The sequence below is a fragment of the Coffea eugenioides genome, chromosome 4 (genome assembly GCF_003713205.1).
Source record: "Coffea eugenioides isolate CCC68of chromosome 4, Ceug_1.0, whole genome shotgun sequence".
NCBI lineage: Eukaryota > Viridiplantae > Streptophyta > Magnoliopsida > Gentianales > Rubiaceae > Coffea > Coffea eugenioides.
The window spans coordinates 11,552,042-11,578,756 of NC_040038.1; the positions used below are offsets into that span (position 1 = coordinate 11,552,042).

The 26,715-nt window shown below is 35.1% G+C and overlaps 3 protein-coding genes across 3 annotated transcripts; 1 reads left to right on the forward strand and 2 right to left on the reverse strand.

Moving 5' to 3' along the window:
* On the reverse strand, positions 1 to 1,114 carry LOC113767482. The gene is made up of 2 exons (XM_027311592.1): positions 861 to 1,114; positions 1 to 762 (listed from the first exon to the last, which is right to left on the reverse strand). The coding sequence occupies exons 1-2, from the start codon at positions 1,018 to 1,020 to the stop codon at positions 218 to 220; spliced, it is 705 nt and encodes a 234-aa protein (XP_027167393.1). The 5' UTR covers positions 1,021 to 1,114; the 3' UTR covers positions 1 to 217.
* Positions 1,115 to 20,277: 19,163 nt separating this feature from the next.
* Positions 20,278 to 22,496, forward strand: LOC113767355 (L-type lectin-domain containing receptor kinase S.1). Its single transcript, XM_027311414.1, has one exon. The coding sequence runs from the start codon at positions 20,292 to 20,294 to the stop codon at positions 22,299 to 22,301; it is 2,010 nt and encodes a 669-aa protein (XP_027167215.1). The 5' UTR covers positions 20,278 to 20,291; the 3' UTR covers positions 22,302 to 22,496.
* Positions 22,497 to 22,796: 300 nt separating this feature from the next.
* LOC113768547 (ferric reduction oxidase 8, mitochondrial) lies at positions 22,797 to 25,940 on the reverse strand. The gene is made up of 8 exons (XM_027312950.1): positions 25,787 to 25,940; positions 25,541 to 25,634; positions 25,278 to 25,463; positions 24,927 to 25,164; positions 24,504 to 24,831; positions 24,161 to 24,419; positions 23,331 to 24,004; positions 22,797 to 23,236 (listed from the first exon to the last, which is right to left on the reverse strand). The coding sequence occupies exons 1-8, from the start codon at positions 25,938 to 25,940 to the stop codon at positions 23,055 to 23,057; spliced, it is 2,115 nt and encodes a 704-aa protein (XP_027168751.1). The 3' UTR covers positions 22,797 to 23,054.
* Between the last annotated feature and the right edge of the window lie 775 nt (positions 25,941 to 26,715).

The following is a 26,715-nucleotide window of genomic DNA, read 5'->3' on the forward strand; positions in this document are numbered from 1 at the left end:
TTGAAATAAAAAAATCCAATTCTCGTCAAACTTCCATTCCAGAATCCAGAAGCCCAAAAAAAAAAAAGGCAATTTCTAACTATTTTGCACCTGTATATACGTATGTATAAGTCGCTGTATCTATATACTCTTGTATTTTTCTCAAACTCGATTTTTGAATGTTCTCCTTTTTCTTTTCTTTTTTCCCCCCTTTCTATTTTCTGTATTACTTTATTTTCTACGGTTTTATCGGCAGTAAGTATATATTTGAATAAGGAATAAAATATTGCTGCCTAGGACTTCCATGGCGACAGCATTGATTCCTCCGGCCGTCTTTCCTTATACCAGCAGCATAGCCAACGGCCTGCGGCGGAGGCGGCGGCGAGCAACACCTGTACGCCCCCGCACGCTGCGGAGACTGATGACAACTCCCCGGAGCCATTTTCGTCGGCTGAAGCCTCGATTGAGTGGGAGAACAGTTAAACGACAGCGGAGTTGACGGCGGAGACGGAGTATAGATCGCCGGAGCAGCCATTCTCAAAGGCTGAAACCGCGTCGGCGAAGAAGGTGAAGAGAGCTTTTTCACTGATTGAACTGGTGATAATATAGCTCTAATCTTCAACTCCAGGTGACTGAACTCCGAAGCGCGGTCGTACTCATCGATGACATTCCTGAGCTCTTCATCGGATTTAATCGAAATCAAAACATCTAAATCTTCACTCGGTAACTTACACTTTAAATTCACCGAAGTTCCAGTTAATTCTCCAAATTTCACCAGCAATTCTGAAAATTAGAAATCATTATAAAAAAAATCAGCTTTACAACCAAAAAATTCATAAATTAGCAACCAAAACTAGATGAATCTGAAAAAAAAAATGTACCTGAAAAGGAGATAGAGCGATCGACGGAGAGAATACGAGTGTGGCCGCCGACGTAACGAAGGACGCCGTCGGACGGGCGAGGAAGGATTTGACCGTTGTAACTATAAAGGAATTTGACGGTTTTCCTGGAATTAGGGCTTGAAGTCAAGCTTCTAGTCATTATTCGGTTGAATTGGAGTTGAATAATGAAATTTTAGAGAGAGAATGGGAGCTGAGGAAATTGTAGGGAAAGAAAGAGAAGATGCTCTGAAGGAGTTGAGTGGCACCTTCAAGAAACAACGGAGATGACTGAGGGAGTATTTATGGGAGGGAGGAAGGCTAGAATTGGAATTTCAGGTGTTGAATTCAACACGGAAAAGTTGTATGGGTCGGTCGAAAATGGGGGTTGCATTGTTTTGAGGTTTTAAAGTTTTACCAAAATAAGATGTTTGAAATTGAGTAAGTGCTTTAATTTTTGAATTATTGTTCCTTTTTGAGCTTTTTATTTGAAAAAAATCTAGACAAGTTTGTTTAAAGAGTTATGATTGCGTGTTTCAAAACAGCAAAAAATAAAAAAAAAACAAGAAAAAGAGAGAGAGATAGAGAAAAAAAATGTTATGCTTGCGTGTTTTGTTGAGTATTTGTTTACATTTTCGACAATAAGGATCTAAATTTCATAATAATTTGCTTCTCCATATCAAAAAAAGGGAAGTAATTACATATTTTGCTTCTTATATTTGATATTTTAAATAACAATATAAAGGTTAATTATTTACAGTACCTTCTTCTATTAAGTTATTTGTTCGTTCTTTTAAGACTTCTTTGAATAGTAGGGTTAATAAAGTGTATATGAAAAATAAAAAAAAAACTTTAAACAATTTCTTAAGTTCATTAATTAGTTATAGAAAACATTTAAAAAAATTTTATTTACATGTTTGTAGTATGCCCATAATTTCACAATTAACATAACATTTTTTTCTCCTCAAGAAAGAAAGTTTCTTTCAACAACTCTCTTTTTAGCTTATAGTAGTGCGTTTCCTTATTTTAGGACAAATAAGGAAATGTAGACGTGGAGTAACATTTAAAATTTTCTGTTCCGAAATTACCTTTTGTCTCATTGATCTCATATTTATATAGTTGCCATGCGTGTTCATTCGAATTCATCATAAATTTGCTTGAGTTTGTTTATATAGCTGCTACATGTGATGCATCAATACACATAATAACTGTATAAAAACGGGACAGACGAGATAAAGAGTGATTCCGGACAGGAGATTCGAAGCATTGCAGTAGTAGTAGTAGTAGTTGAGGAAATATATTATGCGGATATTCGCTATAACAGAATAATAAATATATTTCATGCGGATTTTGCCTTTGCTCAGGTTTGAGAATTTCAATGTAGAAAGGGAACAGACTGTTCCGAACAGTGGTCCATTAGAGGTGGGATTAGTGGCAGTGATGAGGTGGAGCCCTTCTTCCAAAGTGATCCCGCCCAAGTTAGTCCCAAAACATGTATGGGTAAGGTTGGGTCCAAACCCATATGACTCGGTTCCATCTCAAACCCAATCAAATCCCGCCCATCCCACCCATTTTGCCACCTCTAGGAACAGTGGTCCATTAGAGGTGGGATTAGTGGCAGTGATGTGGTGGAGCCCTTCTTCCAAGTGGCGAGGAATGGTGGCGTTTGGCATTCGGGTTTTTGTTTGGCCCTTTGGGATTCGCTTTGCCCCCAAATGCTGGTGTGAAATAGCAGCAGCCGGTGGCTCTGGGCTTCATGCCTTGGCTAATTAGTAAAAGGGTCGGCTATCCGAACCGGTCTGCTTTCGACACGCAAGTTAACGGCACCAGTTTTTCTGGTCGCCCGCTTTGTCCATAGGGCCCACTCAACTGAAACCTTTTTTTTTTTGTTTTTAGTTTTGTTTTCTGGAAGAAAGAAGTTTCCTTTTTTATTATTTTGAGTGCCAGTGAGGCCCACTGGTGGTTGGTTACTTGACCACTTTTTTCTTTTTATATTTTTTGGCTGTATTGTTACTTAGGAGCCAATTGTCTTGTGGAATTTCTCTTCTTTCTCTTATTTGCTCAATTTACATCAGATGAGGGGAAACAAAAATATTTATATAGGAAGATAAGTAGGAACGTCATCTTTAAATGAAGGGGATTACCCAATATCACGTTTCCATAGGAAAAGCCGTGTGTCATGAGTCATAAGAGTACAGGATAGGATAAAAAGCGTAGCAACTTCCAAATTTGTAATAGTTATTCAACAAGAGTCACCATAACAGTTTTTCAAGTATCTTTAATATATTTCACACATATCACATTCCGAAAAGGTGTTAGAGTGAACAATTTTTCCAAGTAATAGGCATAACATGCTCACCTGTGCTTAATTTGGATATGGAGCGGGGTGAAAGAGTATGCACAATAATAGGTTCGAATCTTAGACTTGACAATTGGGTCGAGAGGGCACGGGAAAAGGTGGGAGGTAAAAAAAAAAAATTTTTTGAGTAGGTCATGCAATCGAGAATGAATAAATGATACTATAATACTCAGGCAAAGCCAATTTTTGCATGAAAGACACATTTGGCATATAGGTTAGCAACTTAGTCAGAAATCTTTGTTTGGATTGTATTTTCTGGACTTTTTGTAGAAAAATTACTATAACAATTTGATATATGTGAGATAAAGAGGTGATTGAAAAATATGTTCACGGAAAAAAACGTAATAATTTTTCAAATGCAATCCAAACACAATCATACATAGTGATGATCTTCTATACCTCTAATGTGGTCAATTTATACTTTCACAGTGGCTGAACTAATATCCACTTGCTAATTTGATTCTTTTTGAGTCGGCAGCATTCGGCAGATAAGGCCTATATGGACCTGAATTTTGTATCTGTACAACGTTTATTGCTTAAACCTGAATATTCTATATTTCCAGTGGCTGAATTCTTTTGACATGTTTTGGGGTCAGATTACCATTACCAAGTCTGGTCATATTTTGGCTTTGGCCTCATTGGAGAGCAACAACAGGACACCAGAAAAGATTCAAATCTTTATGGGGTGGGAGGTCAAAGATTCAAACTTTATGTCTCATCATTTTGCTACTAGCATGTGGTTTCTCCAAATCTATACAGGTGTATAGTGCATTCGTTTTATCCGATGGTGATTCAGTTTCCGTCGATTTCCTTCTAAAATAGGCTATAGTAGGAGTAGGCTACGTATTGTTGATTGACAAAAAAAAAAAATTAACTAATTAATCATACTTATAGTGATTGTGGTTGATGAATTTTTACCAAACAACTCCTACATTAGTACTAAATACTTTTCCATGGATGCTAGATAAGTCTATTCGTGAAAATTAGATTGATAGACTTTGATCGGCCTGTGTCTCATTAAAGAACCACAAGGACATAAATTGCCTTCCCAGATTTTGCAAATCAAAATGCAGAAAAGCATATTGAGCCATACAACGACTACAGTATTGCAAATTATATGATGAAAAGAAAAATTAGCAATGAGAAAACAAATTAGTTGAAGAGATTATAAACATTTGGCATCAGTTATTTGAGGACTTTTAAATGAAAATTGTGATTTCTACCTTTTGTGGTATGTCCCCCTTTCATTTCCTAAATTGTCCAAAAGGATCACTCAAACCAAATCCAAAAAGTTGTGAAGTCAATCTGCTTTCTTTTTTTAATACAAAAAAAAAAAGAAAGAAAGAAAAAAGAAGCAAAAAGACTTCCCTTAACAGATTCTTTTGGCATTTAGAAAGTTTCATTATTCTTTGTAAATAATGAACGAACTAGTTCAGAATTTAACTAGGGAGAATCCTATCTCCAATCGTGGCTTTCGGTCTGAGAATCAAATCCCGTACTCTTGAAGAAAAGAGAGTGAACCTAAATAGAATAATGGCTGCGATGCTCTTTCCATTTCCAAATTCCAACCAGGTGGTTTCTTCATTTAATTGTCAGCAGGTATCTAATTATGATAGTAATAGTGTATTATACCGACATAAACACGTGGAATCCCAAACTTGGTTTTACAAGTGTTGAATTTCTAGAGCCCTCTCTAATCATCGCAGGTGTACACCCTTTTAGAATGAAGGCCATTAATTCAAGAGATTTGATAATTGATCATGTATCTTTTTCTTCTTTTTTTTCACGAGTACAAGAGTTCAAAACATGCATTTGAAAGAATACAAATAAATCATACCTCATCAATGTTACAAAGAAACCTACGTAAATGATGAGAACAATCATCCGAGCCTAGTAACTAAAATTAAGGTCTCAGAATGAAAAGATTATGCATTTACATTCCTTTCCTCTCTCTCCGTTTTTTAAATCCCATCCTATTCAAACAAAAAAATATAGGCCTATACTAGGATTTGAACTCTTGACATTTGCAACGAGAGCACCTCAAAAGTGATCCTAATTGACTAGTTAGACGATCGTCCATCTTAAGTAGGCTAATGGCGTGTTTGGTAAAATTGAAATCTAAAATTTGAAATCTAAAATTTGAAATCTGAAATATGAATATATTAAATTAGTGAATTGTTAAGTACTAAATTTGATCCATTTGAATGTATATCACATTAAGTGATAAGTGAATAATTTATTACTTATTTTTCGAAACAAATTTCGTTTAGAAAATTCAGTGACACTTAATGAATTCAAATATTCTAGTTTTAGTTATCAAACACGTCTGAATATGTTAAAATCTAAATCCATTAAATTTAAATATTGAATTTATTTATCAAACAGGCATCAGTTTATTATCTTAAAAGGAGGCTAGAGTTAAGATTAGTTGATCACATTAATTTTTTATTTTGTCTTAGCACATGGCTTTCAATCATCGCCAACCCATCCCAATATTGTAATAGCTGAAAAAAGATATGGCATTGAATAGTTTAATTTGCAACCATGCAATGATGCTTTGTCGTGACAGCTAAAAGATTAGGATAGACTCTTTACTATCAAAATTTGAAAAAAAAAAAAATCTTGTGTTTATCTTCAAATCCTCAGTAAGTTAAACTACTGCAACTAAGCTTGATTCACATCTCAGACTTGGTGGATTTGCTTTAAGGTATAATTCACATTCATTAGAATGTTATTTTTTATTGGTTGCTTTAGGGTCTTCTATTTGATGCAACCTCATCTTGATGGATTAACAATTTCTGAATATAAGTTCAAAATTGTTTAAGTGCTAACCACAACCATTTACTGTTATATAAGGCTTTAGTAAACCATTTTCTCCCATTAATAATTCCAATTTATTCCCCAATGGAGATTTTATGTGATTTTTTAGCAAGGTTCAAATGATGAATGGTGAAAATAACACATTAACATCGAAATTAGGTACGTTTCTTTTATGTTATCAGATGTTATCTCTTATCTCCTCCAACGTATACTTTCTGATACCTATAAATTGCAGTTATTCCCATTTTAGAAAGTACGCCAAAAAAGCTGATAGTAGAGACCTTCCTGCCATCTTTCTTCTTCTACTACTTCTTTTTCACTTTCCGTTAGATTTACGTAATATTTGCTAGTTCTGATCCTTCTTGTTCATAACAAAAAGAAGGCTCGTTTAATTTTGGGAAAACATTTCAACCACCTGAAATAGTTTCTTAGAACAGTGTTATTGAGCACGACTCACTTAGTTAGTTGCTTACTTAATTTAAAGTCAAATTTTATACTATCAGCTGTTGGCTTGGAGACAAAATTTGTGCTATGCATAAATATATATATATATTAATTTTCACATGGAATCAATCATTTGATCCAATTTCACTCCCAAATCATCATCATCTTCAAGATTGCACCATATAACCCATAATTTTTTGGCCGGCCCGACCAACATTTTTGTCAGCTCGTTAGAGAACATAATCATCATCTATCAGCAAAAGTATGTGAATATCAATAAAAATGTTTTTTTTTTATTATTTTACACATTCTCTAGTTTCCTTCAAGTTCATTATAAACATTAAGTGAACAGAAAGGAAGAACTCAAAAAATTCGAACTTTAGGTAAGAGAATATAGAAATACTACTGAGTCTACAAAGAAGAATCAATCCAATCTTATTTGGTCCAGCCAGTTTTTTTTTATTATTTTTTTTAATTTTGCCCTCCCACCCCTCGAACCCTTCCCACACCCTTTCCGCCCCAATTGCTAGGCACATAGAGCGATTCTCTAAAATGTTATACATTATTGGCATTTCTTTTGACTTTGCATGTTAACCAGATGGTAACTTTTAACGCAATCCACCTTTTGTCTGCATTTTTTAGAGAAAGATTTTCAAAAAATGACACTTTCTTTTTTGAGACGCTATGTATATGAAACGGAGAAGTAGTTGAAAGAATCAAAATATAACTTGAAAATGTATTAAAGGAATATTCCAAGAATAAATTCAAAAAATTGACAACCGATGGGATCAAAAAAATTTTTTTTTTTGACGTAAACCAACTTTGGACGCTCTAAATTATGCCGCAAAGACAGAAATCATCAACTCAGGACCACAGACAAAGTCAAAGGAAGGCATCAAATTATTCTTCCAAAGTTAGGGATTCAAGGTCAGTAGATCAAACTCGCAATTTGAGTGGTCCGACATAGAAATTTGTCAAAGGTTCTTTAATCCCACAAATTTGACTGGAAAAATTTTGCTTCCAATTAAAAATTTGTATACCACAAACTAGTAGAGAAAACTACTGATTGTGGACCAAAATGTTGAAAGAATGGCTCTTTCTGTTGTTATATTATTAGTCTAAGTCGTCCCGTGTGATTCCAAACTGAAGCTTCCAATTCCCAGAATCTTGGATTTTACCGTTCCAACTTTCTTGGAGGCCATCTTATTTTTCCTTTCTACAAATTTCACTGGTGGTTTTTTCAACTCTCAACCCCGTATGCAGCAAATTCAAAAAAATTTAGCATTGATATTAGTTAAACCAAAAGTTGAAAATGAATGATCCATGAAGAAATCATGGTAGTGAGAAATCATGTTCAACAGCTTTAAGAAGTCATGGTAGCAGGACAATGCATGAAGAAATGCTGTAAAATTTGGTGCTTGTCCACATAAGCTGCAAGCATAGCTTCGAGGGAATTATGGATGATGCTTCTAAGCAAAAGTGGCAGCCAACGCAGGATGAACCATTTTGTGGGGGTAGGTTTGCTTTCCAGATGCCCAGCCAAGGCAAAACAGGACAATTTGTGACAAAGATGAATAGATGATTCATAGCCAGACAAATCCATTCGGGTAGAATCCCAACCCAAGCTCAGCTGTTTCTCTCACCATGTACAGAAAATAGGAGTGCTAAGAAGAAACAAGACAAAAGTCGGTGCAAGCACAGTAGAGACCTAAGAAATTTTCCATTGTTCAAGAACGTTATCGATTAAAATCAGCAACACAACTAAAGGTAGTTTACCACATGTTGTACTGTATGAGTGATAGTTTGCATAATTCCTAAAGTTGACACCTGTTTTGCTTGGAACAACCTGTCATTCCTGGCCTGCCACAGTTCATAAACTGTGACAGCAAGGACCAGTCCTCTGAGTTGAAACCCAAAGGAATTCGCTCTCCAGTGTATGCCCAACCGTCTAATCTCTTCTTCCCAACCATAGTTGCCCCTATTTATTGCACACTTGTTCTGTGCTTTCTGCCACACCCCTTGTGAAACTCTGCAACCAAAAAACAAATATTCAAAGGTTTCATCCTCCTTATTACACAGCACGCATGTTGGGTCCAACACCTGTATGCAGAGTTGTTGATGCAATTCTATGGTTAATGCTATGGTGAAGGATGACTATGAGCCTAAAGCTCTGATTTGCAAACTTCTGAATTCATCCCAACATGACAAACTGTTGGATGTTGGATCTCACTCTTTCTAACCAAACATATAGTCAATCAAATATGGCTTCGAACCTGAGGATTGTAGCCTCCAACAGGCAGAACAATCATGTCATCCAAGAAGCTAAAGCTGAAAGATCACCTTAGTATGAAAAGCAATATTTCGTTGGACTACATTGTTACAAAGAATTAATAGGAGTTCCGTGTTCCATTAAAGTGCATCACCGCAGTTCTTTCAGCAAATTTAACACTGACAGATAGCAACTCCAGTATATTATGATTTTATGCCATCATGACCACAAGCAGTATGAATTTTAGAGCATAAACTAGAATGGGATTGTAATAGTGTCCAATCAATAGTATCAGAGAGTAAAAATTATCAGCATCAGATTAGACCGACAACAAAACATAGGTAAAAGTACAAGACAAAAATATTGAGATGTTAGAAGTAGCAATCTCTCTAACTAGATGCTTTGATTTTTGCAAAAGATGTGCAGTTTTCCACTACTTACATTACCATTTAAGTTGCAGTAGCAGTTCCAGGATCATCAGAGTTTGTAGCAAGAAGATTTTCTAAACCGGAGTGATAAGGGTGGAAAATCCTTGAGGCTCCTGATATGTGTTTAAGGTGCTGTGCTTTAATAAAGTAGTATCTGGCATCCTGGTTTCTTCCTATATATACTCCTCCGGTGGAGGACATACATAATTTGAATATGTTGAAGTGATGCTCAGCCTAGGAGGCATGTTGACAAGCTGATTAAAGTAATCTTGGTTGCTTAGAAGAAAGAGTTAAAAGCTCAAGGCAGATACCTCTGCAATGCTCCATAGTAAGTTAGAAGCAAAATCCAGAGTAATTAGACATCTTTTTCTTCACCCTTTCGTTTTTCATTTTCAGATACCTAGAAAACTGATAATTGTATGAACAATTTGAGTGTCTGTCATTACAGGATCTTCAAAGCTGAAGTTCTTCAAAAACATGTGTGTAATGCTTTAAACATAATGCCAATAACTATTCTTGACAATATTTTTCCTAGATGTTTGTGCATTTGAACTTAAAGAGACAAAAAGTGATCTTCCAAAACATGGTTAGAGTAAAATTATACCCATGATGATATCTTTCCCTTTTTTTTCCCCCTTCTTCAGCACTTCTCACATGCAAAAGCAGTTTAATGTTTAAAAAAATAGTGAAGTATTTCAAAATTCCTGTCAAGTTCCACTCAATTGATCATATAAAGCAACAAAAAACAGAAGAATGTGGACAATAGCAAGGGTTATAGATCCGCTAGGTAATACTGCATCACACTAAGAGATAACAAGAGCAGAAAACATTGACAACCAAAGGCATTTTAAGTAAAAACTAAGAATTCAATGACTACAGCGACTGAGAATTCAATAAAAGTGAAAAAAAAACCTAAGAATTTAACAACTCCAGCGACTGAGAATCCAACACAAGTGAAAAAGAAAAACGAAAATCCTATGAGACTAATGACATCTAATTTGAGGGCAGGACAGTGCAACAGTTCAGACCCTTGAACACCACAGCAATTGTAATCATCTTCCTTCAAGTCGAACAGAGAGAATTTCAAGAGTCTTTCCAGCACAGGTGCTATTGTCAGGAAGAATACGAATAAAAATACCATCTAAATTGGAAGAGCTATGCTTTTCCCATTAGGATGATATTACAGCAAGCAGACACTCACTTAAGCCTTTAAACTTGATGGTGCCCAGTGAATGTTGCATCACAGAGGACCATCTATAGCTCCAAGGATCCCGACCACAAAAGGACACAGCATTTGATACCAAAATGAGCAGGCACGAGCCCAATGGTTAAGAATTGTAACATCATCAGAATTCAGATAGCAAAAGAACCAAAGCTGAAGGACTTATAACACAACAAATCACTCCCCTGGTATCAAAATACCACAAAAAGTTTTAACTTAGTTTCAAAATCAAAATTCTAATCACAATCATGTTAGAATATTTATGTGGCCTACATGACCACATATAATATTATTAAAATAACTCCCGTTAATTAGAAGGATAAATAACTATATGAATAAATATGAATAACTAATTACAGAATTCTAATGAGAATAGATGACTGAAGGAAGTAGGGAGTCCCATATTCGTTGTATGTGGATGTATTATATGATATTTATTGTGGTATTTTATCTGATAATTACAGTAATTATTAAACTGTATCTTGTTATTATGGTTAACAAATAAAGTACGATAAGAATATTAGAATCTATCATTATCCCATGATGGGCGGGATTGTGACTCTATAAATGCTTTAGGGCTCCTGGTCCCTCTCACCACTCTGATATACGTTATTTTTACCCATAACTAAATAACATAACAGAGAGTTTGGTGAGGGAAGGTTAGATAGCATAAAATTATAGTTTACAATCTTGGTGATTGAAAGGCTTGGTGATAAAGAAGTGTAGAATTCTTATCCAAAATATCTTCAATGTCGCAAGGCATGTCAATCTAGAATTTATTTCTATAACATAACACTGCCAGTAATGCAAAGTCTATCAGGATTATTAAGATATAATGGTAATGTTAAATGATATAATGATATACTTGTTGGTGACTTATTCAACTTAAAAGAGTACAAATATAGTAAATCTCTTATAATGTTAATAAGAGTTTTTGCTGATATTGGTTGTAACACTTGTAGTTCATTATGTTTGGAGCTACGTTAAAGTAGATGTGATTTATATATCTCAATAATAAATGTCTACCTTATGTTTGTGTAAAAGAGAGCATGGCCTATTGATTACAAGTGATAGTAAATCTTCATCTAAACCAAATTAATATCCCATTAATGATTTATTTTTACTAATATATTCTTCATATTGTTTTAAGAAGAATGATATTAGTAAATCATTATACATTAAGAGCAGTGGGAATAACGTGTATTTGGTTTGTATATAGATAATAATTTCTTTCATATTTTGGATAATAAGCAATTCTTATCTAAAACTATTAAGTGAAGGATATATGTAATACCTTTTCATGTATTTGGTATTAATAGAGATAGAAAATGAATGTTTTGAACTATCTCATCTAACCTTCATTAAAGAGTTTTTTTTTTAGATTCTAAAATTGTAATATTGTATATTATAGGGTAAAAAACAAAAAAGCCCCCTGTGGTTAACCTAATACACAGAAAAGCCCCACATGGTTTCAAAATATACAATACGACCCCTCATGCTTTGAACTAAATTGTAAAGGTGACGGAATCCGTTAAACTTAACGGAAATGGACGAAATGACCAAAATGCACTGATATAATTAAGCAAAAGACAGCTCAAAAAAATCATTTGTTTTATTCTCTAAGTAGAGAGAATTGGGAGTTAAGGGGTAGAATAGGTATATTTGATAAAAATTAGGCATAAAAAATTTTTTTTAGGTTCCAATAAGTCATTTCCGTTAAGTTTAACGGATTCCGTCACCTTTACAATTTGGTTCAAAACATAAGGGGTCGTGTTGTATATTTTGAAACCATGGGGGGCTTTTCTATGTATTAGGCTTACCACAGGGGACTTTTTTGTTTTTTACCCTATATTATATTTTGAAATAATTGCAGGTTATATCGATGTTGGAATATTGTAATTAGGTACTTGTTGTTCAGCCTATATTTTGTCAATTTTGTACTATTGGCCTTTCAATTTTGGCACGTTTATTAAAGTATATAAGGAAAAGGGGGAATTGAATTGAGTAAATTGACATAAAGTTAGAATATTAATGATGTTGAGTTCGTTAGATTTGAATTATGATCATTAATGTTACAACTTAAGAATGCCAGCTAAGTTGTTGTTATGATCACATGACTCATAAAGAACTCATTAATTTATTGTATAGTTGCTGTTATATTTCTAACTATTTGTGGATAGTTTTTTTGAGACTTTCCACTATTGTGTCTTTATAGAACAGTAAGTGCTTTAATAGATTTAAGCACATTAAAGTGAATTATATATTACATTGTTCTATAAAATATGTCAAATTTAAGGTGTCCATTTGAGCATACCCATTTATGAAATATTGGTGCCAAAAGATTTTGCGAACATATAAGTTCAATGCGGTTTTGCCATTATTGATTTTTAGACATATAAGTATAAAATATTAAATCCTGTTGTTTGTGCACGTTATCATGGTAATTATGCACAGGATTAATATTTGGACCATTAAATGGATATCAAAGTTGTTGTCCATTTTTTCCTCATTAGGTTTATCGACATTAAATTATTAGAATTGTGACACATGGAAGGAAATATATTCAAATTGATATATAACCACCATGATTCATTCTAATATCGGTGTAGGATAAACATAATTAAATGTTATGGCCACTCTACTTTATTTATTTGATTCTGTACGGTTATTATTTATGTGGTCATTTGTCCAAGTGGGAGAATGTTAAAATATTTATGTGGCCTACATGATCACATATAATATTATTAAGATAACTCCCATTAATTAGAAGGATAAGTAACTGTATGCATAAATATGAATAACTAATTACAGAATTCTAATGAGAATAGATGACTGGATGAAGTAGAGAGTCTCATATTCGTTGTATGTGAATGTATTATATGATATTTATTGTAATATTTTATTTGATAGTTACAGTAATTATTAAACTGTATATTATCATTATAGTTAACAAATAAAGTACGATAAGAATATTAGAGTCTATCATTATCTCATGATGGGAGGAATTATGACTCTATAAATGCTCTAGGGCTCCTGCTCCCTCTCACCACTCTGACATACGTTATTTTTACCCATCACTAAAATAACATAACAGATAGTTAGGTGAGAGAAGGTTAGATAGCATAAAGATATAGTTTACAACCTTGGTGATAAAGAGTTGTGGAATTCTTCTCCAAAATGTCTTCAATGTCAAAAGGTATGTCAATTTAAAATTTATTTCTTAATTTTAATTTACAAATCATACTAAAGATCATGTTCTTTATGTCTAACAAATCATTCCTACATGCTGATTGTTAAAGCATAAATGTTCTGAACAACAAAGTAGTTCACGCAAAATGCAACCAAATAACTATTACCAAAATAGGTTATATGGCAAGTTTAATACTTTCTAACGTCTAGTCCTTAAAACACTCGTTCAAATGAAGTAAAATCAAGTTCAATTGAAGTAAGATCAAGATAGAAATTATCCTCTAGCACTTATTGCATAATATCAGATTCTACACCATTGTTTCGATTTGTGACATGGGAACAGCCCAAATCAGCCAAATTTGCCCCACTGTTGTTGATGCTGGTGCTACTGCTACTGTTACTATCAGAAACCCCTATTCCAATTGAGTTTTCTTGATTAAATCTTGATCTCACCATGCTCAAACTTGCCAATTCAACATTATTGTCTAGAACTTTAGTTTCCAAAATCAATGAAACTCCTTCCATCACATTCCCCTCATCGATCACCAGAATACTATTGCTGCCCCCCTTACAAACCATTTTTCCAGTTGGACTTTCCTAATCAAATACTTATTTCTCTTTAGAAGAATTTGACATTCATCGCTTCTTTCATAATGTGCTTTTGTTTCTTGAACTTCAGCTTCTAGAAACAATGATCTTTCAGTTATCAACTCTCCTTCATTCACCACTACAGTATCCCTCCCACTGCTACAAACCATTTCTCCAATTGAACTTTCTTGATCAAATCTTGATTTTTCCTTAATCAAGATTCCATATTCATCATTTTCTCCACAATAGGCTTTGCTTTTTGCAATTAAAACTCCATCATTGGTCAACACACTACTATTACTTCTTCTTCTACAAACTCTTTTTCCATCTGGGATTTCTTGATTAATCCTTTTGCTCTTCCCCAGCTTCGTCAATCCACCACTTTCTTGAACTTTTTTATCAACACCCAAATATTTCTTGAATAATCCCACTTTATACGACAAATTACGTAGTCATTATCCTCAACTTCTTGCAACAAAACCCCAGATATGTGGTACGCATGCATCATCCAATTACTCATAACTTCCGTTCCTTTCCTCCTCAAATTCAATATCTTCTTGAACCCCATAACTTGCCCTTGAATATTCCATACTTTATACTTCCCCGTAGCACTATCCCAGGTCCAAGAACCCACACTCCTCACAGTTTTGTTGCTACCAATTTTCACTAATTTAGTAACAACATAAAGGACTTTTTCCTCATAAATCTTCCCAACAGCAGCATCAACTTTACTTGTTACTTGCCATGGATCATCATTATTGAACAGCATCCATGGTGCAGCATTCTCGGCATATAGATTTTTTTCAAGAATCACATCATTCCAGGGCCGGAATGACATCCCTTTAGCCTTCATCTTTAGGTAGTATAGCAATTCTGGATCAGACGAACTAAACCAAAACCCAGGTGGCATTCTAAATTTCTTCATCGTTCTTACTAAATCTCAATATTCTTCTGATGATTAATCTCACTCTCTTGCTTTCTTCGCTATTTTTCTTATTGGACAAGTTTTATGTCACTCTATTTTCAATTCTGAATTTAAGGGCATCCGTATTTCTGTGTTCATTACATATATGAGAAGGTGTCCGAAGCCTAGACCCTCAAATTAGCCCCTCCCCTCACCCCGCGCACGCATGCACACTCATACATTTCTAACAGTAATATTATCTTAGCTTAGACCCTCGTACCGTCAGAAATATTATCTTAGCTTAGATTCAAGGCAAAAGTACTCAATCTTAATCATGTTCCATGAAACTTCCATTTTAATCATGTACTTATTTGTAGGTTAATTAGATCCATTAAATCCTTTGCTTTATGTACATTAAAAAATATATGAGATAAATAGTTTAAGGGTTTTTCTAATGGGTATATTAAATCTATTGGGCATTTGTTACAAATCTAAATTCTACCTAACTTATATGTAATATGTACACGTCTAATAATTATTACCTTTTCTTATGTTTATACATTTTTTCTGTTTTCAAAAATCAGCTCTCGTAACTAGCTCCCAACCTACCCTTTGCCAATTTGGAAAATAGGCAAGAGGTCACCCAATTCAGCATTTTTTTTTTTTGCTTGAAATATATTTTAATGAGTGTTTTTTTTGTTTGAAATATATTTTAATAAGTGTCCAATTTCTTAGTGTTTTGTTATAAGAGTACTTTTCATCCTTAACTTGGGTTGATAAGAGAGAGTTCTATAAGTCAATTGCTAGGTACGTGGAAAGGAAGAGAAGCACTCTTCTTTCTTTTGATTGACATGTTAGTTCTCTCTCTCTCTCTCTCGAATCGAATCGAATCGAATAGAATCGAATCGAACATAGACAATTTCAAATTTCATGCAATAACTCCTTATTTCACTAAATAATCAGTTAGAAAAGAAGTTTTTGATGAAATTGAAGCAAAAAAAAAAATTACAAGAGCAAGTGCAGAATAAGCAAATAGGGAAATTCTTTCATGCCTTTGTAAATTGTTGATGTTTTAGAATGTTGAATCCTTGTGAAAGAGATTATTAAGCTTTTTATTGTTACCTTTTCAATGAGTGGTTAAAGAAAAGATCTTACTTTCCATGTCACTATTTGTTAGGAAAATTTTGTTTGACTAATGTAAAAATCATCTTTGGTCATTATTTATGTAGTGCTAGTAGAATTCCCATGTACAAAATTTTGATCACATCCTAGTTCATAAAAACTAATTCATGAAAATTGAATATACACTTTATTTGTCTAAAAGTAAATTTAAAAAATTAAATTTACATTTTATTTTTACATCTAACGCACGTGTGTATTGCTAAATATGAAGGTACAATTAGTTAATGCCTCAAAATTAGGAATAATTTTGAATAAAAATAAAGAATTTTATGTGGGGTTAAAAATAGCAAAACATAAATGGTAGAAATTTATAAGGATTTGGTATTAGAAAAATCCAAATTTATATTGTCAAATGCCATGTGATTAGTGATAGTAACCTTAGAAACACATTAGTTTAATTTATCAATAACCTCTATCTTGTTCATTACACATCACAAAATGTTTCACTAATCTAAAATGAATACCCGTTTAAAATTTGAATTTTATTAAAGTATTAATTATTTGGCTCAAAAAAAAGTTTAGATAGGAATTTAAATGTTAGTCACATAAAAAATTAAAGAAAATGATATGAACATTTTAAACCAAAATTGAAGGGCTGCACTCAACGCTTAGAAAATGTTTTAGGCCTTGAGTAGGGACGGCAATTGAGACGGGTGCCTCTGCAGGTTATTGATGAGGCAGAGCGAGAGATCATTTTCTCTCATCGTTAAAACTATTACCTGCCTAAAAAATTAAATATAAGTTATAATTATGTATATTTAATATATTTAATATTATTAGTTATATATAATATTATTAGTTATAAGTATCAAATTATGTATATGTAATATAATTAATATTATTAGTTATAGTAATAATTATTTATTTATCCTAATACAAAATAACGATTAGTTATACTAATACATTTATACTAAATTATTAATTACACTTTTGTTCTTTTACACTAAATATTTCACAATTCACAATTCACGAATAACCCTAATTTCACTCCTCTTCAGCTCTTCATCTTTTCCCTAATTCACAATTCACGACTAATTACACTTTTACTTTTGGCTACTTGAGTTGTATTTGTTTCGTTATGTTGAATTGTTTTCAAACAGTATCCATTTATTTATTTTTATAGCTTAACTATTGTGAAATTATAATGGATTATGTATTAGCAATAACTTGGTGATATGTTGATGTTTAAAATACTTGATTGTTGATTGAAATTTGGCTGAAATTTCGTTACATGACAAATTTCTATTAGTCCCCATAGGAAAAGTAGGGTTGGGTGGGGCAAGAGCGGAGAAGTGGGTGCGGGGTAGGAGGCGGGGCAGGGTGAGGGCTAGAGGAATGTTTGGCAAAAAGCATCCTGCCCCGTTGTCATTCGTAGCCTTGAGGTTTCATCAAACCAAATGCAGCGTCCACAAGTGAAGTTAATCCTCTTTTGTGGGCTAAGCTTGAAATTTGACAACGGGGTTTTGGCATTCTCTACGGGAGTACATCAAATTTAGTTGTCCAAGTCTGGTTCAAGCACTTGTCCATACCAAGCGGGCAGAGGTAGACAATCCTGTCATGTCCATTACACCAAACAATTGTAACAAAATGCAATAATAGGACAAAAAACCAACCAAAAAAAAAAAAACCCAAAGCGCAACGAAAAAATATGTGTAATTGGACCTTAGACCTTACAAGGATATTTCCAACAAGAAGCTGAGTGAGTGATGCATAAATAGGTTCAAGGTCCCGTTCGGATTGCTATTTTCCAGATTTTCTGTAAGAAAAAAAATAATATTTTAACGATTTGATGTATATAAGGTAAAAAAATGATTAAAAATGTGGTCACAAAACAAAAATTAAATTTTCTATAAAAGGGTTTTATATTTCTTTGAAGTCATATCAAATTGAATATATGCAAAGTGTTTTGAGGTTCATAAATATATACATGTGTGTGTATATAGTTATTTGTTTAGTGACTATTACATGAATTTTGAGGCGTGAGCCTTTTTGTCGAAATGATAAATTTAACCACTATGCATACCACAGATCAAGAAAAACAAAATTTAATTGATGTATCGAACAAAAAAAGGGGTTAGTAACTTATAGTGTAGTGTTTATTATAACAAAATTGACTTGGAACTTCCGTGTATCAAAATGGCCTATTTCTCCTCGAAAGAAAGCCAAAAAGTAAATAATTTTAGGTCAACATTCCAAGTAATCCCCACCATGTCTCTAGAAAGTCCATATTAATTAGTACCAGCCGGGTCACAATTTGATTACTTGAAAGAGTTGAGTTGGTCATATTTGATTTTAAGTTTACACTTAAAGGGAAAAAAAAAACCGAAAATATCTCTCAATATGGAGGTAATATTCTGCAGTCACCTAAATATCATTACGAAATATGTTAACATTATTAGGAGGTCTATTTTATCACAAAGAAGATTCATGCTGCAGGTCCTTTTATTTTAAAATCACTCTTACTATGTGGCTGTTATTTTGTTTTGATAAATAATTAAAGATTAATATTCCGTACACTGTCAACGTAATATTTCCTAATACTAACGGATCTGAATGCTCGTATTTACGTGAAAATACCTAAGTTCAAAATTTATTAGAAGTTACACGTCATGCATCCAAATTACTTACGTGAAAAATTCTTTACGCCAATAGTATAAACAAAATCAATTGTATAACTAAATACTTTTTTTTCAACAAAGTATAACTAAATACTTGACTGTCGAAATATTACTACTACATTTATATTAGCCTTGTTATAGAACCCTTATTTGAATTGCATGATCAGAATAAATAAGACAAGGAAAAGGATAAACAGGACGCGCTAGCCTTTTGAGGATATAATATGAGGCATATTTGCAAAGTCAAAAGGACTTCTTTCAAGCAGTAATCTTCAAGGTTTTTCTTTTCTTATTTTACTTTCTTTATTCTCCTGACTCAGAGTTTAGGGTTCAAGTTACAATGACTACTTGGTGTTGGAGAAAAACTATAGGATAGTTCTAATTTGCTCCTACTTTTTAATTGTTGTTTAAGTTGCTCAAGCAACCTTAAAAAAGTTGTTTTAGAAATTGAAAATATATTTCTGTTTATACTAAATGCCAAAAACTACTTTCAAACTACATTATTTTATTCTTGCAACCATTAGATATTTTATTAGGAGTATCCTGCATGATTATGACCATTTTCCTCTTCTCTTGGGAAAGAATGTATAGTACCATGCAAGTACGTTATGACTTTTGGCCTTAGGTCATCTCGAGTTCAAGTTTTGTATAAGTCCATACACTCGGCATCATTAGTTGACTTTGATTACTTACGCATTCAGCTACTACTATTTATAGTTTAGTAGAAAAGGTCGTTCACTTTTATAATTACTCGTGGGGTGTGAAAAGCTTGATCAAGCCATACTTCTTACAAATGTTTAATGTTGTTTGACTATTTTAAAGAGTTTTAATTTGTGTTTAAATTTGACTTGTTTATCTATTGAGTCGAACTGAAAAATACCGAGCTCGAATCAAATTTGAGCAAGTTAAATTGAGTACCATGCTGACGACTCAAGGCCTAACTGAGTTCCACCAATTTATAAACTCAAAATGTTACTTATATTTTGGTTTGATTAGTTGCTAAATCAAATTCAAACGTGTTCCCATCTATGATGAAACTTGATTCAAGTATCAGGTGTCTTGATTCATCTTTCAACCTTAATGACTGTAGCTACTACTTTACTAGAAGTTTTACGACTAGTTTAGTAACACTTTTTACATTTCCTATATAAAGTGAAATTTTTAGACATGATCGAAAAATTGGTCCTTCATCCTCTAGCGTTTAACAATTCATGTTGCTATTTCGTCAATCACTCTCAACGACCTAAAAAGAAAAGTTCAAATCAAGATTATCACACCAAAATTTTTAAACAAATATGACTAAGAAAATCCCAAATTTGTGATGAAAATTCAACTATGACCGCCATTACATTTGATGCCTGATTCCTAATCCCCACTAGCCCAAGTGCTATCAAAGCCACAAAACACCCCAATGACCAAAATGCTCCCACTACAGCCAACACCACTATTTCTCACCATCCTCATCTTCACTCACCAGGCAATCTGTCCTTCCATTTATGCCCTTGACTTTCTCTACAATTCCTTTTCACCCACAGCCGTCCCCCTCCTCAACCTCACCGACGACGCCCGCCTCGTACCACCGGTCATCCGCCTCACCAATGACTCCAACCAGTTCTCCCTCGGCCGCGCCTTTTATCCTACTCGCATCCCTTTCAACTTTACCAAAACGCCCAACTCCACCATTTCCACCTCATTCTCCACCCAGTTCATCTTCTCCATCCTCCCGGAAATCTCCACCAGCCCGGGATTCGGGCTGGCCTTCGTTCTTTCCGGTTCAACTTCTCCGCCCAACGCGCTTGCGGGGCAGTATTTTGGGCTTTTCTCTACTGCCCTCAACGCCCCACCTGGTCCTCTGATCGTTGTAGAATTTGATACTGGGAGGAACACGGAGTTCAACGATCGAGATGATAATCACGTGGGGATTGATCTGAATAGTATCGAGTCGAGAGTGTCTCAACCTGCTGGATATTTTGATAGGAATGGAGGTTTTGTTCCTTTTCGTATGCGAAATGGGGAGAATATCAGGGCCTGGATTGAGTTTGATGGACCAAAGAATGAGATAAATGTGACTCTAGCCCCGGTTGGGGTGCCACGACCGGTCAGGCCTTTGATTAATTTCAGGGATCCTGTGATTGCAGACTACCTGTCTGATGAAATGTTTGTTGGGTTTTCGGCATCCAAGACTACTTGGGTTGAGGCGCAGAGGGTTTTAGCTTGGAGTTTTAGTGATACTGGAGTAGCGAGGGATGTTAACACGACGAATTTGCCTGTTTTTCTGTTGGAGAATGCATCGTCTAGGTTGTCTGGCGGAGCTATTGCAGGGATTGTGATTGCTTGTGTGGTGGTTTTGGGAGTTGGGTTGGGTGGATTTTATAGGTTTTGTTGGAAAAGGAGCAGGGAAGATGATGATGAGATTGAGGATTGGGAGCTTGAGTATTGGCCTCATAGATTTTCATACCTGGAATTACACCAGGCAACTGATGGATTTGCCAAGGATGAGTTTCTTGGATCAGGCGGGTTTGGGAAAGTGTATAAGGGAAACCTGGAGAATAACGTGGAAGTCGCGGTGAAATCTGTGAACCATGACTCTAAACAAGGGTTGAAAGAGTTCATGGCTGAGATTTCGAGTATGGGAAGGCTTCAGCACAAGAATTTAGTGTCAATGAGAGGGTGGTGTAGGAAGGGGAATGTGTTGATGCTAGTGTATGATTATATGCCTAATGGGAGTTTGAATAAGTGGATATTTGATAACCCGAAGACGCTAATGGGATGGGAAGGGAGGAGGAGGGTTTTGGCTGATGTTGCTGAGGGGTTAAATTATTTGCATCATGGTTGGGAACAGGTGGTAATTCACAGAGACATTAAGGCAAGCAATGTTTTGTTGGATAGTGAAATGAGAGGTAGATTGGGCGATTTTGGGTTAGCAAAGTTGTATGCACATGGTGAAGCGCCTAATACAACTCGTGTGGTCGGTACCTTTGGGTACTTGGCACCTGAGGTAGTTACGATGGCTTCACCAACTGCAGCTAGTGACGTTTATAGCTTTGGGGTGGTAGTGCTGGAGGTGGCATGTGGGCGGAAGCCAATAGATACATCTGTGGAGACAGAGGATGAAGAAGTTTTACTTGATTGGGTGAGGAAAAAGTATGCAGAAGGAAAATTAGTTGAGGCTGCTGATAAGAGAATTACGGGGCAGTTTGAGGTGGAAGAAATGGAGGCAGTGTTGAAAATTGGACTAACTTGTTGTCACCCTGATCCGCTTCGTAGGCCTAACATGAAAGAGGTGGTAGCAGTATTGCTTGGTGAGAATGTCGCTACCACACCAAAGGCTTTGTTATCTGAGTTAACAACCAAAAAAATTGATATTGATGATGGTTATGGTGATGAAGGAAAATTAAAAGGCATTGCCATAACAAGTTAATGTGTGAAAATCAGTCCCTTCTTTTGTATTTTCTGCTTTTCAATTTTACTTGGGCTTTTATCATTTTTAACTATGTTGTACCATATCTTGTTTTTTACCGTATATTTGGAATGAGATTGAAGGTTTAATGTGTACTGAGGTTATGACCTATGAGTGTATGACTACATTGAGAAGAATTAAAACGACGTTGCCATCTTTTTTGCTGTCTTCTTTAGTTTCCTGAAATTTTTTTGTATTTCAGTAATATCGCAAATAGACAATGAAATGGCGGCAAGATATGATCGATGCTCTTGTTATTGGTTAAATTTTTCAAATGTTATTATCCTTTGATGACTCCGCTTCATGCTCAGTGTCATTGCACCCAAAGATTTGCAAAGGTATCCGCCAATTGTTCCTAAGCGAGTAGCAGTTTCACCCGCCATTTCCCATATCTTGCTTTGCTAATCCATTTGCACCAGTATTTGGTATAGGGCAATATAATTTGTATGCTAGGATATTCTTCTCTTGAGAAAGTGGATTATCAGGAAATCGCATCTTACAGAGCCAAATACAAGCACTGAAGTTCTAACCCCCACTATGCAATCAGTCTACGGTGCCAATTATAAGTAGATATGGATATACGTGAATGAAATAGCTCATTACTCGACTTTTTCTGCAGCACATGTTATGGTGACTACATAGCTGCCTATTTTCTGAGTTCAAATGGACCAAGGTGTAACTCATGGCTGGGAGGATTGAATGATTCTTGAGAGACTACAGAGTGAAGTTTAGTGAATGGAAACTGACGGATAGCTTTCTTTTTTGACTATCCACCCTGAAAGCACGAGAACTTAGCTTGCAGGTTAATGCCACAGACTCTTTCATCGATTCAGGACCGCATACGAAGACTCCAACACTAGAACCTTCAGTTTCATTTGAGAATTTGCAGAATACTTCTGTAAAATATGAAAGGTGTTAGCCCCCAAAGAGGGTTTGGTGCAAAATGAGAATTTTACATAAAAAGAGATGAAGCATTAGAGAAAATGGTACCTCTGAAATCTGGCCTTCCTCCAAAATGGATTTCATGTTCCACCAGTGTATTATCTATTCCTACTCCAGTAGGTTTTGTTGTTTCAATTGGTGTACCTGAGAAAGATAGGAGCTCTTTCCTAGCTCTTTTCCATCTCAAAACTATTGCTAGTAAGCTACTGCATATGATTGCAATAACAAAAGAGCACAGAAGGAAGAGATCCGTCGTAGAAGAGGGAACTGTCATAACTCGTCCTGAAGGCATTTCACCATAAAAATGAGTGGACCAGTTGAAGCAAATTAGAAGCACCAGAAAAATAATAGAACAAAGCCCCACAATGGCAGCCATCCACAGTAAATTTTCAACCCCGTATGCTGCATATTTAGAGGTAGAGGTGTCAAAATCTATTGTTTTAACTTGAGAGACCTCATTGAGTACTTCTCCTACTGTTTGGTTTCCAAATTCCCGGGTCACAAATACTTTCAGCTTTAAATAATTTTGTTCAACATTGAGTAGCTGAGCCAGAACTGGATTCAACAGTGAGACGTCTTGAGTTTTCTTTACAGCATATATCAGTAGTACTCTCTTGGGGTGTATACGTCTGCCATTGCTTCGTGCAGAGGCAATTTCTTGCAAGATACTTAGAAATGGTGTTATCCCAATTCCTCCAGCCACTAAAAGCAGACTGTCATATCTGCAATAGATTTTAGACAAAAGAAGAGCATACAAGTTGTCAACGTTGTCGGCATGATAAATACCTGGAAAAAGTGCTGGCATGCTGCTAATAGAAGAAATTCTAGCTGTTTGAAAAGCAAGTTTAGCTTGCCATACAATGTCATGATTTATATACCTTAGGAAGTCCGCGGATGCAGATCCATAAGGTCCTTCTACAGCAATTGGAAGACATCTTCTTTGATCAGCTTCCCTATCTGGCTTGGCTGAGACTAGATTATAAAGAGCATTTGTCCACCATCCCTCACTTTTGATTATAACTGACATGGTGTGATGGTCAACACTAGAACTTGAAGTTATGCTGAAGGAGTGCCACTGCAACTCAGAAATACGTGGTATCTTCACAAATATGATGCTTGCAGGGGTATAAGTCAATTCTGAGATGTAAGTAACGACGATCAACAAATATCATTCAAGTAATGGTGATAAATATCTGGAAAAGATGATAGTTGAATGTTTACTTGGATCTTTTGGCAGAGTTAACTCTATGGCTCTGCATGGGAATACTCGAGCTGAAAGGATGCAAGTTTTAGGTCTTGATTGTATGACTCGCAAAAATTTGTCGAGGACAAAAAGAAAAATGCCAGGGAAAACCATATAAAAATGGCGGTCTCCAGCATGAAACAAGAAGAATGTAAAGAAGATCACGTAAAGGTGGTGTGTGTAGTAGAAGATCTCAAAATGTTTTCTTCTAATATGTGGAAGTGATGTGATCCAAATGGCTAATCCTGCAGCAAGAGCAATCTCCCCAGCAAGGTATATTCGACCTGTTGGTTGCCAATTCCACATCTGTTTCCTCAGCAGGGAAATGTAGGGTGAGGACTGAGAAGTTTTGTTTACATGGTAGGACATTATTCTTAAAAGATACAAGAGATCAAGTGTACCTCATCCTGAATGTGGTGTTTGATCCCCCATGTGAAAAAGGTGCCAGCACCATGTAGTGTGGCAAAAGTTATCATTGTAGTCCCCAGCCAGATATGGTATCTTACTGAAACTTCAAACTGAACGCCAAGTATCCTAAATATTGCCATCCCTCTTAAAATTGGAAGAAGAAGAAGAGCCAGGCAGGCTTCTGCCAACAAACCAAAGCGGGTTGCCACCTTAAGCACTTTGTATTGCCACCTGAAACAGAGAAAAATCATTCATTTGATATTCTTCATTTCTAATTCATGGCAAAAAGAAAGAAATGTTTAACTTTTTACCGTAGTTTTATCCCATATGAGCATGATACTTACATACTCAGTTTCAGTGACTTGGTTGGCATCATCTTCTTGAAATCATTAGAAATGTGAGCATAGAAGGTCCAGAACAGAAAGGTGACAAATAGGAATACGAGAAGGATCTCAGTTCCAGTTAAAATGCCAAGATAGCGATTAACAACAATGGGATTTGAAAGAGCACTGATCAACTTCCTCTCTGGTCTGTCATCCAAAGTTATGAGATATTAGCTGTAATCATTCAGAGGCAAGGAGTCAGTATTGCAGAAACAATTTCTTACCTCATTTGGTTGGTTCTTAGCTTCAGTTCCAAGTAAATGAATCCAACCATAGCCAAGGCGAGAAACGGAAATGTATAGACAGCAAAACTTAGGCCTGTAGAAGAGATAAAAAGTAGTTTATTTTCTATGATACAAGTGTTCTGTTAAGTTAGAAAATTCAATTAGTTGGCTACAATCTATGAATACCAAGAGAAGGGATATCATAGCTGAAAATATGCTTTTTATTAAATCAAGGCTTGTTCTTACCATTATAGTTAAAAACAGTTTTCATTGCTTTTTCTTCGGCTTCTCGCCATTTTTTTTCCCACGTTCTTGTCGGCTTAAGAAGCCAAAGGGAAAGCCAAACAGAAAACAGAATAGTGAGCAGCACTTTGAGGATAAGGAGAGAAGCTTTTGCCATTGTTGCTAATCCTGATCGAGAAAATGGTACCCAGAAATATTTATAAAGCGGAATCTGAAAGCAGAAAGAAACAGCCACTCGATGTAAAAATATTTTGCAGACCCACCATTTTGAAGTGGCCTAAATCGCTGTATTACTTCTGCATGAAGTGAAATAAAGAGATTTTGTGCAGTGTGCACCACAAAAGTACCCCGATTTGCTCTTTTCACTTTTCATTTGATTTAACTTCTTTCAATACAAGTGGTTGGACCATGGTCATCCGGGGACTAATGACAATGGATAATGACAATATAATACACTTCTATTTCCAGAAGCATATCTTTACTAAATATGAAGCTTTCAGTTTCCCATTCTGATTGTGCCTAAATATTAGCTTTTGGGTGTTAATCAGCATCTTGGTGTGGCCCTGCACTTGGCTAATGGATATATGGTCCAGTCCCCCAATAATTTCACCTTTTGCTGCCTTAGGGTCATAAAACATACTTAGACATCAAGTAGCTCTTCCATGGAGCAAAACAAAAACGAACAACTCACTAGATTATATTCTCATTTAATCAATGTCGACTTCTTCTATCATTTCAATCTTTTCTATCATCTTGATAGATTTTGAAGGTGCATTATCCAGCAAGTGCGCTCATCGATCAAGAGATAACTGGAGCCAAGCTTCAATACTAGTCAAGGCAGTTTTTCCAAATTCAACCAAATGATCCTATTTGGCACTGCAGAATTTCTAGACATTTTTTCAGTGAATGTTGGAGGATGCAGATAAAAATCT

What these genes read in the sequence shown, in the direction of transcription:
- LOC113767482 (XM_027311592.1), bottom strand. Translation starts at nt 1,020, where the DNA reads ATGACTAGAAGCTTGACTTCAAGCCCTAATTCCAGGAAAACCGTCAAA. An exon ending in TCGCTCTATCTCCTTTTCAG is followed by an intron (nt 763 to 860) that starts GTACATTTTTTT and finishes TCTAATTTTCAG; the next exon opens with AATTGCTGGTGAAATTTGGA.
- LOC113767355 (XM_027311414.1), top strand. Translation starts at nt 20,292, where the DNA reads ATGACCAAAATGCTCCCACTACAGCCAACACCACTATTTCTCACCATC.
- LOC113768547 (XM_027312950.1), bottom strand. Translation starts at nt 25,940, where the DNA reads ATGGCAAAAGCTTCTCTCCTTATCCTCAAAGTGCTGCTCACTATTCTG. An exon ending in CTAAGAACCAACCAAATGAG is followed by an intron (nt 25,464 to 25,540) that starts GTAAGAAATTGT and finishes TTTGGATGACAG; the next exon opens with ACCAGAGAGGAAGTTGATCA. An exon ending in GCATCCGCGGACTTCCTAAG is followed by an intron (nt 24,005 to 24,160) that starts GTATATAAATCA and finishes AATCTATTGCAG; the next exon opens with ATATGACAGTCTGCTTTTAG.